General features: G+C 30.0%; 2 protein-coding genes across 3 annotated transcripts; one reads left to right on the top strand and one right to left on the bottom strand.

Moving 5' to 3' along the window:
- The first annotated feature begins 357 nt into the window (after positions 1-357).
- Positions 358-6,622, top strand: LOC145328060 (uncharacterized). Of its 2 annotated transcripts, XM_080171611.1 has the most exons (7): positions 358-467; positions 1,896-1,933; positions 2,868-2,956; positions 4,271-4,313; positions 5,564-5,601; positions 5,804-5,865; positions 6,373-6,622. In XM_080171611.1, exons 1-7 carry the CDS (start codon positions 425-427, stop codon positions 6,378-6,380), a joined length of 321 nt encoding a protein of 106 aa, XP_080027737.1. In that variant the 5' UTR covers positions 358-424; the 3' UTR covers positions 6,381-6,622. The 2 variants fall into 2 exon arrangements, with proteins under 2 accessions (XP_080027737.1, XP_080027738.1); XM_080171612.1 differs by lacking the exons at positions 358-467; positions 1,896-1,933 and adding an exon at positions 2,067-2,105.
- Positions 6,623-8,113: 1,491 nt separating this feature from the next.
- LOC145328447 (uncharacterized) lies at positions 8,114-10,761 on the bottom strand. The gene is made up of 4 exons (XM_080172139.1): positions 10,651-10,761; positions 9,128-9,234; positions 8,810-8,868; positions 8,114-8,255 (listed from the first exon to the last, which is right to left on the bottom strand). The coding sequence occupies exons 1-4, from the start codon at positions 10,709-10,711 to the stop codon at positions 8,114-8,116; spliced, it is 369 nt and encodes a 122-aa protein (XP_080028265.1). The 5' UTR covers positions 10,712-10,761.
- Positions 10,762-14,528: the final 3,767 nt, after the last annotated feature.

A 14,528-nucleotide genomic window follows, 5' to 3' on the forward strand; every position in this document is an offset into this window, starting at 1 on the left:
AATAAAATCTAAAACTTGCAAAAAAAATCACTAAAATTGTACAATGATTTCAATAGTTAAACTAGCATTTACAGAGCTAAAATTTGTTAAAGTTAAAAATAATTACATTATAGTAAATTTCTTTACATAAAAACAATTTAGATGTATGTTTGCCTGTCTGTCTAATTTAAGTAAAATATCTCTAACAACCACACTGGTCCAATTAAATTTTTCTTTATGTCCCTTTCTTCTGTTATTTTGATTCCAATCTATTTTCTAATAAGAAAATGCATTAAAAAAACAAAATTAGTATGTTCTAAAGATTTCAGTATTCTAAACAAAATTTAGATTTCAAAGTATTCTCTTTAGAAAGACCCCAATAACTAAGGGCAAAACTTTTAGTAATCACCTTTTGATTATTTTATTATTTGCAGGTTATCAGATTATGAAATTGTTGTTATGCCTTCTCTCAGCTCAACTTTCTCTTGGTGAGTTATGCAGTGTTTCGCGGATTAAATATTTTTCTCGTATTCATTCGAATCCGGTGGATAGGAACCGGTTCTCATCCATACGAAAAAACTATGTCTAGCATCGTATTATATCCAGCTTTCTACGAATATAAAAATGTACAATCATAAGATTAGAACCAGTTTTTTTAGCCGGTGCCTTCAGCACCTCGGGGCTAAAATAACTAGTTTTAATCTTATAATTGTACATTCTATATCCGCGGAAAGCCGTTTATAATACGATGCGAGAAATAACTATTACATGTTAACTAAGATTTAAAACTTTTCCAGTATCGCTTCAAAACTTATTAATATCAAGTGGGTTAGAACCGGTTATCAGCCATACTGAAAAATTATATATAGCATTGTATTATATCCAGTTTTCTACAAATATAAAAAATGTAAAATCATACGTTAAACCATTTAATTTAGCCTGTGCTTTCTGCATCTCGGGGCTAAAAAAATGGTTTAATCTTATAATTGTTCATTTTCATATCCACGAAAAGCTGTTTATAATAGGATGCGATAAACAACTATTCTCATATCAAATATTGATAATTTTAACATAATCAGCGCAATTTAAACAATATACTATAGAACAATAAACTGTAATATGTAAGAAAAGAATTTTTTATTTAATATTTTGATAAATATAATGATAAAATTACAAGCTTGATACTTAGAGCCTTTGATTTTTATTTATACTTCGTTTTAAGTAGCTACTCTTTAATTTAAAATGTCTAAGTTTTCGTTAGTGATACTAAAAATATTTTAGATTTATAGTATGTCTTAATAGTTATTTATCTTATTTTATTATTTTATGATAAGATTAAAACTAGTTATTAAATGCCGAAGGCACAAGCAAAAAAACTGATTTTAATCTTAAGATTGTACATTTTTATATTTGTAGAAATCTGGATATAATACGATGCTAGACATAATTTTTTCGTATGGGTGAGAACCGGTTTCGAATGAATACAAGATTAAATATTCCATTTATTTTTGCAATGTGCGATGACATGGCAAAACTTGACATTTCTCTTTTCCTGTGAGTGAAATTTTACAAAAAAAAAACGATTAATAAAGAACGTGTCCTAAATTTTGTGATTTTTCTTTAAAAGCTCAAAGGTTTGATTCACTGGGGTTCAACAAAATAGATTTTTTCAATAATTACTCATCAGAATTTAAAAAGTAAGGTGTCAAATAAAATTTAAAAAAACTTAGATTACTTCAAAAATCAGAGGTTTACAAAAAAAACATTTACATTTTTAAATTCTATGGGCCATTTTACATCTACTACTTACTAAAAGCACCGACTAGCTATTTTATGCAAAAATCACAAAAGATAGGACACATTCTTTGCGAAAATGAAATATAAATTGCAGAAATAAAATTTTGTATTATGTTTAGGAATGTACACTGGATATTGGACTCCATATGAAAGTATGGTAAGTTAGATATTTAATACTTGCGGCTATGCCACCCCCCCTACGAATGTACACTGGATATTGGACTCCATATAAAAGTATGGTAAGTTAGATATTTAATACTTGCGGCTATGCCCCCCCCCCCCCCCCCCTACGAATGTACACTGGATATTGGACTCCATATGAAAGTATGGTAAGTTAGATATTTAATACTTGCGGCTATGCCACCCCCCCCCCCCCCCTAGAGGCTTCTAGAGGCACTTTAGGTTTGTTGGGAAGGAGGGCGTTTTCTGTTTTAGTCTTAAAAGAAAAAGTATTTTTTTTGGTGGAATTCATCTTTTTCTAAAAGCGATTTATCTTACGAGCATATTGTTACCCCCCCCCCCCAAAAAAAAAAAAAAAGTTTTAATCAGAATCTATGAGAAACTACCATATCGGTTTAGCGGTTAGCTAAAACCCCGGTACGAATAGACAGACAGGCATCACTTTTAAATAACGATGACATCCATCCAACCCCTTTACCCCATCTACTTCCCTCCTATTGAAGGAACAAACTGACCAATAAATGAGGTCCTTTTTAGCAAGCTTAATTGACGGCTAATTTTCCCGTGTTGATATATATCCTCGTATTATATCCTATATCCTTTTACTTACAATTTTACAGATAAATTTTAAATAAGTTAATGTCGTCTAGACCTAAGAAAAACGTTAAATGCTTCGTGTGCCCCCAAAAAATTGAAACATTTTAATAGACATAAATAATAACACTACGCCATACTGAAGATGTCAATAAAGTAGGTCTTTTTTTAGCCTATTTTCCGTAAAGTTTTGCGTAAGCATTTAGTCATATTCGCTTGTTAAGAACAGTTTGACTTAATAAGCGCATTTGACTAAACGTTAAGACACAACTATACGGAAAATACGCGAAAAAATGACCCCCTCATTGTTTTATCAGGATGCAGATTATTCTGGGTACAATGGAAGACACATGTCGGCAGATCAAGGCTTCTACTATTACCCTGTAACCTCAAATTTTGGTAAAAGGTAAGAGCATGTGAGAATTGTCCTATCAATTTCAGATTCAGGCTTTTACTATTACCCTGTAACCTCAAATTTTGGTAAAAGGTAAGAGCATGTGAGAATTGTCCTATCAATTTCAGATTCAGGCTTTTACTATTACCCTGTAACCTCAAATTTTGGTAAAAGGTAAGAGCATGTGAGAATTGTCCTATCAATTTCAGATTCAGGCTTTTACTATTACCCTGTAACCTCAAATTTTGGTAAAAGGTAAGAGCATGTTAGAATTGTCCTATCAATTTCAGATCCAGGCTTTTACTATTACCCGGTAACCTCAAATTTTGGTAAAAGGTATTAACATTTTATTTCATTTGTTTTTTGTAAATACTTCCGAATACGCCACTAGAGGTCTCTTGGGGGTTAGGGGGGGGGGAGATCCAGGCTTTTACTATTTCCCTGTAACCTCAAATTTTGGTAAAAGGTATCAAAATCTCATTTTTTAGTTGCAAAGATTTTTTATTATTAGTTTCGGTACGTCCGACCATACGTTCGGGATGTTCAGCTCTTTTCATTAATTTAGACATTTCTATCGATTTCAAACTGTACATGATGATTCTTATAACAGTTAGGTACGATTTAGAAAGCATTGCAACTCTATAATAACATCTATAAAAAAAAATCATAAAATGAATATCACTTTAGTTAGGCCTCATGGTTAACAAATCTGTTTTTTTTTTAATTTTTCATTTTAATATCCGCGGAAAGCTATCCATAATACGATGCGATAAATAACCATTCTATTGTAAAGGAAATATTACAATGAATAGCACACATTTATTATAGCTAGGTTGCAACTTTCTAAATAATCCTTTTAAAAGTTTGAACATTGAATTGAAAACATTCATATTTTGAATAAATTTTAGTTGCAGAGGTCTATAGGATTAAAGATACATATTCAGACATTCTAAAATTAATTTAAAAGATTTTATATATGCTAATAAGTTCTAATTAACCTTACCTTGTACGGGCGGAATTAACCTTCGATTTTTACACCAAAGAGACACCCAAGATATTAAAGTTAATTAACATCCATCAGACAACCAACCCTTTGATTTAAAACCTCTGCCTGCGAAGTCCTAACTTAGCGTGGTAATGAGCTGCGCCTGTAAATGGTCCAAGGTACTCACCATACCCTAACAATATATGTCGCGCACCAGAAATAGCAGCAGTAGGGACCATTTTCAACGTCTTTAGTTATTACGTAGAAAAACTCAAAGTTAATTAATTTTAGCAAAATACAAAATATCATCTTAATTAACAAAAATAAATGTTGAATTTCAGGAGCGCGGCTTTTCTAGATGAGGATGCGGTCATTGCAGTTCAGGTGAATTTTTTTGTTCAAAATTCAATAAAAAATTAAGTATCTTGTATCAGGGATGGAGGGGACTTTCAACATTGGACTGCTTATGACACTAATCCCCAAAGTTTTATAATGACGTTTTCTTATTCTCTATCGTAACATCTTGGTTAATCAATTGTAAAAAATTTGTCCGAGTAGTTGAAAATAGGTTTTGCAATAATTGGGTTATCTGCTGTACATCTTCGTAAATTAGGGAAGAAATAGGCAATCAATTTTCAGTTAATTTCACCAATATATGCTAGGGTGGGTCGATTTTGGACATTTTTTTTCTGAGGCCAAAGCGGGGATCTGCACTCAATTTATATAGATATAATACACCTCTGGATGATTTAAAATTTATCCTAAGTCTTAAAACCGCTGACGACCAGACATTCAATTGTATAGCTATTTGTAAATGGGAGTAAAAAATTTATTGAATCAGAACTATGGCTTCATGGTGCTCCCTGGAAAGGCCTTGAGGAGCTGAGTCAGGAACTTTTGTCCGTTTCAAAAAATCTCGTTCCTAGCCTGAGAAAATCTAAAAAACCTCTACAAATTGGACAATTCTCAATAAACCTTAAAAAATTTTGGTTTTTTAGTGATTTCTAAGGCTAGGAACGAGATATTTTGAAACGGACAAAAGTTCCTGATTCAGCTCCTCAAGGCCTTTCCAGGGAGCACCATGAAGCCATAGTTCTGATTCAAAAAAAATTTTGAATGTCGTCTTTGCATACTAATAAGTAATGAATTATATTTTTAAGTGGTCGTGTTCTAAAACTCAATTTTTTAAAATTCTTTTTCGGTCAGAAATGTTTTTAAGGTTAATTTTATCTGTTGCATATCCCCGCTTTGTCTAATTCCAATATGAACCCACCCTAATATATGCAGGGATCTAAAGGGATAATATAATGGCCGATAAATTATTGTACATACTAAATGATGATGCACATAATTACTCCTTCTGTAGATTTTAATTACACTCAACTAAATGAAACATATTGAATTAAAATCAAAATAAAGTAAAAGTAACCAAAGTTGTTAAGCCAATTAATAAGAAAATGTCATAAGAAAACTTTGGAAAATAGTGAAATAAACAAACCAATGTAAGCTTCCTCCCTGACTTTAAATATAGAAAGAGTTTAAAATAACACTTATGAACCGCAAAAAAAGGATTCACTAAAAATCTCACTGGTAACTTTCAAAGAATAAATGAAATAATTCATAATCTTATACAGGATGAAGGAAGTAGGTTCGAACCCTCAAAATGGATCAGGTATTCATTAGATTTCATAGGTTCACAAATTGAAATAATTTTTCAAACATTTTATATAAAATTATATAGAAAAGACTGAAAAATATTCTAAAAAATCCTTTTTAATAATTAATATAATGAAGATTATTTTTAAATCTAAATTTAAAAAAGAAAAAAAAGATTTTAAAAATAAATAAAAGTTAGTTTTTTTTTATTTTGTCAGTCAATCACGAGCAATCAGATCACCAGAGAGAATAAGAACAGCAAGAATCACTAAAAAGTCATGTAAGTATCATTACAGTATGGCTTTCAAAACGATTAATGTTAGCTAGATTAGAACCGGTTCTTATCCAAACTGAAAAATTATGTATGGTATTATCTTACAAACAATATTCAAGGAATATTGAAATAAAAATAATACACGGGCTATGGCCCCACAGTGCTAACAAAACTGGTTTTCATCCTATAATTTTTCAAATTTTACTATCCACGGAAAGCTGTTTATTTGCATTTTACATTTCTTTACATTTTGATAATAACAAATATACACATGCTTAAGTTCCTAAAAAAAAACATTTTAAAACAGACAAACTCAAAGACATTCTACACCTTTGTTAATATGATCAGATTATTAACCTTTTGATTGCAAAATCTTTGTTTTGCATAAAGGTCAAGACATCTTGTATACTCTTATTATTAAAGCAGCAGTATTTTCTTACAATAAATTTAGTCTACAGAAAGTTATAAAGAAATAATTCTTTTCAAGAAAAATAACTTTGATTTTTTTTTCAGTGGAATAGATGTTAACCCTCTTGAATGGAATGGAAAGAGATCCTCAACATAATTAAACATCAAAATCTGAACCTTGAATGCCTTTTCAAATAGAATTAAATTTTCCCAACAAAAATCCACCAAAATGAGCCTGGGATAATATGTGACATGGAGAGAAACTAGAACAGCAGCTTGTCTTTTATGTTTATGTCATATTTATGTAATAAAACTTGTTTATATATTTAATCAAAATATATCATAAAAATAAAAAGAAGGTGTTTTTATTGAAATTATGTATTTCGATTGGACAATCTAATTTTTGAATAAATGTGTTTTTTTTTAAGCGAAGCATCTCTTTAATTAGGGTTGGTTAGGAGCGGGTAGCACTTTTCTTTAATTTGAACTTGAATGTGGGTTTACTAATAACGAGCAGAAAAAATGAAAAGGAGTAAATTGTGCTTTTGTAATACTATAAAGTTCCAATTGCTTATAGCGGTGTAATGCAAAAAAAACCTTGAAATAGTTTTAAAGCTATTTGATTTTTATGAAATTCATTAAAAAAATTCTGATATACATAATAACACTCTGCTTTATTATATTACACTAGCGGTTTCGCCTTTAGCATATGTTGGCTTACATTTAAAGGGATATTAAAGGGCCGAAAAATAGCCTAAAACCATACCCAGATTTATTTATAAAAAAATAGCCTAAAACCACCTAAAGGCCTATAAGGCGTTTAACTGTGATTGAGAATTAAAAAGTTGTTAAAAGTTTTATTAGCTTAATTGTGTAATCAAATACAATAAAAAGTATAATTATATTCATACCATATAGTAAACTTAATAAGGAAATATGATCTCATAAAAGAAGCTTTATAAATAGATAATTAGTAACATATTCAATATTTGTGTAGAATTAATGATTTAAACAAAAAAATTAATAGAAAATTTCAGGACCTAACTGTAATATCTACAGCCTTTTACGTTTTGAATAATGTTAGGTATACACAACATAGAATTTAAATGTCGTCTACAAAAATGTCAGATTTTTTACCTAGTTTTGGATCTTTTATTTTTTGCCCTCAAATAAAAAATATTAAAATTGCGAGTATGATATATATAAACAATGGTGTTTATTTTGTGAAATACAATAACTATTAGTTTTACTATTAAAAAGTATTTCTAGTAATTTTTACAAAGTTATGAATTGAACAATTAAAAGAAAAACACAGAGAACATCTAATAACAGTAACACAATTTTGTCGACCATTATCTAATTAAAATTTTTCTTTTCAGTGCTTCATGATCACTTTAAAGAGTGTTACTACAAAAGACCTTAATACAAAGGACCTTCTCCTAAATAAGACCTAATTGACATAAAACCTAATTCAACAAAATTGATTTAGGTTAAGTTTGATTATTGGATATAATTTGTGAATTTCCAATAATCATATGCAAAAAGGGAGAAGTAGTTTGTGCTTGTATTGCGTAAAATCCGTGAGTTAGCTTTAGTCAAAAGCGATTATAAAGTCTTACTGTTTTTAATACAAAACGTATGGTATAATTAAACTTATATTTAATAACAATTAGAGTTAATAATCGCGTTCGACTGAAGCTAACTCACTGATTTTACGCAATACAAGCACAAACTACTTCTTACTTTATATCAAACTAGCAGCTACGCCCCCTATGCCCTATAGATTTGAGTCTTCTGTTATTAGGTATTTTGTAGCAACGCCCTTATAAGGGACAAGGACATATGTTTACGAAGGTGCCTGAGCAAGTACAATTATGTAAGTGAGAGCAAGTTCAGCCATTGCAGTCAAAGTGGTCAGGTCAATCTCAAAGAATTCATAGCCAGTAAACTTGCCATGGTTGCACACTTTCTCCGCTTGTCTTTGGTATCTATAAGAAGAGAAATGAAAAATAATATTGTTGTATCCTGTAGAGTAGCTACATTCCCCCAATTTTGTATATAAAAATGTGCTGTATTAGTCTTTGCTTGTATATTTGATTTTCGCTGTAATGCAATAGGATCCAAGCAAACCCTGCTGGGTCATCCAGGTACAGGAAATTTATTTCTATTAATTTTAGTATGACTTTAACAAAGCAAAGATGATGACATACTGAAAATACATACATTAAAAAATAAAATATCTATGAGTCCAAGCCAATTTTGGTTCCAGGTATGATCCTGTGGTTCTGATCATCCAGGATTCCACAAAACTGCTGCTGTGACTACTTTTTTTAATTAGAGACTTCAACTTACCTTACAAGTTTAAATGACTTTGAATTTTTTTTAGGAAATCACAGAGCAATTTTAAGATGTATAGGTAATAATATAAGTCGAGGTAGTATGAAAGAGGTTTTCACAGTCACAAGCTATATTTTACTCTGTTAAATGCTTTAAAAAAATATAATTTAGAGCACAGCCTTTGGTCTTAGAAAATAAAATTTACCTTAACATTTGTCTGTGTGTGTCTTGTTCAAGAGCCTTATCAGCCAATATCTCACTTATCTGTTAAGAGTAAATTTTAAAATCAGAGTAGTTTTGCCTAGTATTAGTATTGATTAAGTCCCTCCCAATTTGAATTTTATAATTACAAATTTTTATTGAAAACTATAGAATTTAGTCTTATTTCATTTAGTGTTAGCATAGTCTTCTTGTTCTACTTAAAATATAAAATTTTTCAATTACTATATGTAGGACAGGTACGTAGGAATTTTAGTACGTTGGTAAAACAGATTAACAACTTTCCTATGGGGCTAGAAATTACCTCTTCCAAAGTAGAATATATCTTCTGGCAAATAAAAGCTCCAGTCATTTCCACCACAATCAATTGAAAGGCAATACCCATAGCCGCAAGTTCATAGGATCCCTTGCCTGCAAAATGTCAATTTTTTATTACAAAAGCTTCCATAAAAAAATGAAAATTAAAAATTGTTTTTAAAAAATATGATATCACCAATGGAGCCAGTATTTTGGCCACAGGTTATGATAATGCAAAAATAGTTGTTGTATGTAACTTTAATCTTCCCCAAAGGGTAAAATTGAAATAAAATTATTAAAACTTATTATAGAGCATTGTTAAACTAATAAAATGATGTAAAAAATAATTAGATGTATTTTCCAATAAAAATGTAAATTTTTAAAAAATTGTACACTTATTTATAATGCCATTTTCTGTCATGTAAAGTATAGGAGCTATCGCTGTTAAGATCAAAGTTGCATTTTGATATTTATTTTTAATTATATAATACAATTTAATTTATTTATTATCTATCCTATTATATAAAGTAGTAAGCGTTTTTTTGTCTGTCCCGAAGGATCTCGCTAACCGCTAAATCGATATTGTTCGCCTTTACAGTGAAGCTTCATAAAGGTCTTGGGAAGGTTTTAAACTATTTTTTTTTACTCTTTTGACACTCAAATTTAGAATGGGATGAGGTCGACTTTTCCCCTTCCTACCTTATATGCCCCTAGAGGCTTCTAGGGGGCGAAGCCGCTAGTTATAAAAAAAAGTATTAATTTTTATTAAATTTACATAAGCTATTTTTATGCTCTATTAGGGAAATTTTTAGTAAATCTTTACATAGTTGTTAATATGTCTTGAATAAGGCTTTACTTGATTTTTTTTTTATCGTATCTTATAAAGTTTTCATAAAATATATAAAAATATTTATTTCTCGCATCGTATTATAAACGGCTTTCTGCGGATATAGAATGTACAATTATAAGATTAAAACTAGTTTTTTTAGCCCTGAGGTGCCGAAGGCACCGGCTAAAAAAACTGGTTCTAATCTTATGGTTGTACATTTTTATATTCGTAGAAAGCTGACCGATATAATACGATGCTAGACATAGTTTTTTCGTATGGATGAGAACCGGTTCCAATCCACCGGATTCGAATGAATACGAGAAAATTGATTTCCCATTTTGTTATTTTTGCAGTGTCAGTAGTTGACGGATTATGTTTGCTAAATGATTATGCAAAAAATATTGTTACGAAGGATTTTTTTGAGGAAAAGAATGAATGCTTTTAATGTAAACATTGGACAAACAGTCAAGTTTTTTATTTGCAAAGGAAGACATATTTGCGTGGATGTTCTGTAAAGATGTGTGTTCTAAGACTTTAAAACAGGAGTGGAACGCTAAAATGTGTCATGGCTGTTGCTCTAATATTTTACAATGTAGAACTGTGAAAATCTGCTGCTTAAAATCAGTATATCCCGTCAATATTTTTTTCAGATGCTTTGCCTAGTTAAGTTTAACTAAATGATACCTTTTGTAAAAAATCACCTTTAATTGTTATGTAGACACTCAGTATGAAACACAAGAGACTAACTGGATATATAAACATTACAATTGGCTGAAACCATTCTTTGAATAGCTCATAATTACCCAGTAAGACATTTGTTGATTGTACGGTGACTTTTTGTTTTTCCATTAACTGCTTCCCTTAAAATATAATATAAAGTGACTTTGTATTGGAGGGGCAAGTAAATTAACTTAAAACCAACCCAAGACTTTAATCTAAAAAGCTTTAAACAGATTAGATATGTCCTTATTGTTGGGAAGGTAATTGTTAATTGACATACCTATAAGTCATATCTGAAAATGATCGTATATGATTTTACACTTTTATATGGGTAGAAATTTGATTGTAATATGATGCTATACACAATTTTTCACTATGGCTTAGAACTTCTGATCCACCAGATATTAATCGGGTTTGAAGCAATAGTGGAATACATGCTAACTTTTTGCTGTTTGTATTGTAATGTACAATAAGTACAATAGGAGGAATATATTAGTCTATAAATATGAGAAACACAATATCATGATCATTAAGAAATTTTACCTTCAAAGAGTACTTCACATAGCCAGAGATAACAGATAAGGAAAACCTCAATATTAAACACCACTGATATCAGAGCAGATAAACCTATCGTTGATAATTGAGTGATCTTATAGAAAGTGTCTGCATGATTAACAACATGACCAACAAATTCCCCAAGAAAGATCCAACCAAATACAACCATGAGAATACACCAAATTGATAGAACTACAACTTCGTTCCAGGAGTTCTTAAAATTAAAGATAGAGTAGAGTAGAATATTTCTTTTTCTGATAGTGGACTACTCTAATATATATTGAGATCAGTGGTTTGCACAGGGTTTTACCTAAGAGGTGAGCGAATCTAAACTAAAATTTTACAATTATGCTTTGATGCTTCAAAGATAGTGTTTTAAAAATAAACGAATCAAAAAAAAGTGAACATAATCAAAAAATTTACAGATGTAGAACTTCTTCCATACCTGATATTTAAGGTCAACAGCTATGATTCCAATTTTTTTTGCCATGTAACTCAACACAGGTATTACTTGAAAGCTAGCATTTACAGCCATGTAGAATATTACAGTTGCTATACTGAATACTCCAAATGACAGGTCATAAAAGAGAATGATAGAGTATAAATTGAATGCAACAATGGATGTGTAGACAAACATCAAAATGATAAAAAAAGGACTCTGCAACTTTGTTTCTACTTTTCCATCATCAGTTACTTCAATAGGTAAGAGGCCTGAAAAATTGATGACAATTTATTTTTTATATATAACTTACACAAAACATTGGTGAAAAAAATAAAATAACATTGATAAGTTTTAATTTATTTACCTAATTTCATGAACAATTTAATCCAATTCATTTTGATAACAATACAAGACTATTCTAAAATTATCAGGCTTTTGATTAAGGTAATAGATAAATGATAAAAAAATATCAGGAGTCTGCAATTTAAACATACATAAGTAGCAAAGCACAAAAATCGTGGATTGGCACAAATTAACAGAAAAATATTTCAGTGAAAAGAGGAAACAAAAAGAGAAAGTAGGTCATAAGCATGGAAGATATTAGCAATAAAAATCACGAAACCTTAAAAAAGTTATATGTCTTTGTTGTATGAATGACTGACTGTCATTCAAAGTAAGTTTATAATGGATGCTCTGAAGGACAAGGTATCCATTTAAAAATCAGCAATCTATCTGAACCAGCAGAAGAAAAAATAAAAATATGTGAAAATTAAAAAGAAAGCTACTTGTCCTTTCATCCATGAGAACAAAAATCTCATAGAATTAAATTCAATTTTGATACTATTACTCACAAAATTTTTTTGAATTCGACCATAAGTACTAAAGATATGTGATATTCAGTCTAAAAAGTTAAAAGCAGCTAAAAACCTGACTAAAGCAGTAGGACAGCCATAGATATTATATACTTAAATATGCTACAAAATGATGGGAATGTTGACAAGAAAAATAAGAGGTCCAGCTTTTCTAGCGGCTGAGTAAAGCTTTGCTACTAAAAAAAATTATAAAAATGATAATTCATATGAATATCTACAGTTTAATGGTGAAGTTTAATAGCCAACTAATGACTAAAACCAAATGTGGGACCATGAGGTTAATAAAACAATATTTGCTTAGCAATCAAACTAAATTTGTTTGAATATATGGAAAGTTTGCTTATTGTCTTGGAATAAAACCTTGTCCTTTCATTATTTACATATTATATAAAATTTTATGTATTTGAAAAGACTAAAGTTAAATTTTTTACTTGCACTTCGAGGGAAATCACCGAATAATCTAATGTCTATATTAGAGGCCTTTAAATTTTTGTGATTTTTTAAAAACCCATGCGAGACGAGCTCCCAAAGTTCAAAGTTTTGATTCAACGGAGTTCAACAAATAGATTTTTTCAATAATTACTTAACAGAATTAAAAAACTGAGGTGTCAAATTAAAGATCTTACTATTTTTGTTTATAATGGCAATTTTCTTAGTACCTTAAAACCAACTTAATTTTTAAAAAAACTTAAATTACTTAAAAAATAAGAGGTCTACAAAAAAACGATTGCATATCTAAATTCTATGGATCATTTTACATCTACTACTCACTAAAAGCACGGACTAGCTATTTTTAAAAAATCACAAAAGTTGGAACATATTCTTTATAAGTATTTAATTAAACAAGCTACAAGAAGACAGACAAATGTAACTCTTGTGTAGAGAAAATTCTTTTTGTTAATGGGTGTATACTTTACAGCTAACGGTTTCCTTTAATGTGCCTAGAAATCACAGAGCACCCCCCCCCCCTTATTTATTAAGTAGTGTTAGTGTTTCAGGTTAGGTTTGGTTAGTTTATATTAGGTACAGGGTAGCACTGCAGTGGTTAGACATAAAGATAAAAAACTCCCCCCCCCCCCTTATTTTGAATTTGTTTAAAAAATAAGGAATTGGGGTATTTTCAGTGCTCGCGGGTCTTTTTGAGGGAAAGCAACAACTTATGGTTGTGGTCCGAATTCTTTTACTAAGCAAAGTTCAAACAGTAGACAAATAAACTTTTATTAATTCAAAATGTAATGTAAAGTACATTGCTCTCTTTAATTAATTATAGTATAAGCAAACATATTAAGTGTTAAATATTTGTTTAATATTAAATGTAATAGTCATTTTAGTGTTTGTACATATGATGTGTAAATAGTTGTACTTTAACATTGCGATTTCATTAAAATCTACTTGGACAAAAATAAGCCTATTTCAAATCACCTGGAGCTTTTTTCGTTTGGAATTTTTTTTTTGTGCTGCTCTTATACTGTTTTCATAAAAACACACAATAATAATTATTTATCGCATGTATAACAGACAGCTTTCCGGGGGTATGAAAATAAGATATTAAGGCCTGATTTGTTAGCTCTGATGGGCCGAAGGCATTAACTGGTTTTAATTTTAATATTTTTATTTTTATATACGATGCTATACATGATTTTTCATTATTTAGGGTTCTAATTCAGCGGATATTAATCAGTTTCAATGGCATACTGGAAAAACAATGTATAAACCCAATATGATGTCTGTATTTTCATTTTGAAACAATTAATTATATTTACAAAAAAAATCTTTCTTTTCCAGCTTAGCTTGAAGTAGATTTTCTTAAAGACTACAGCACTGGCGCTACACCAACAGTTGAATAAATTCAGCCCTACAAAATCTAGGACCTCTAAAATTTCTAATAGGGAAATTGATATATTAGTCCATAAATAAAACTTTAATAAACAAGGATGCTAACATCCATAAGGTTTAAATGCAAAAAAATCGTGGATGGTAATGCAAACAA

Source organism: Acartia tonsa, chromosome 9, assembly GCF_053477335.1.
Source record: "Acartia tonsa isolate MP-2025a chromosome 9, ASM5347733v1, whole genome shotgun sequence".
Classification (NCBI taxonomy): domain Eukaryota; kingdom Metazoa; phylum Arthropoda; class Copepoda; order Calanoida; family Acartiidae; genus Acartia; species Acartia tonsa.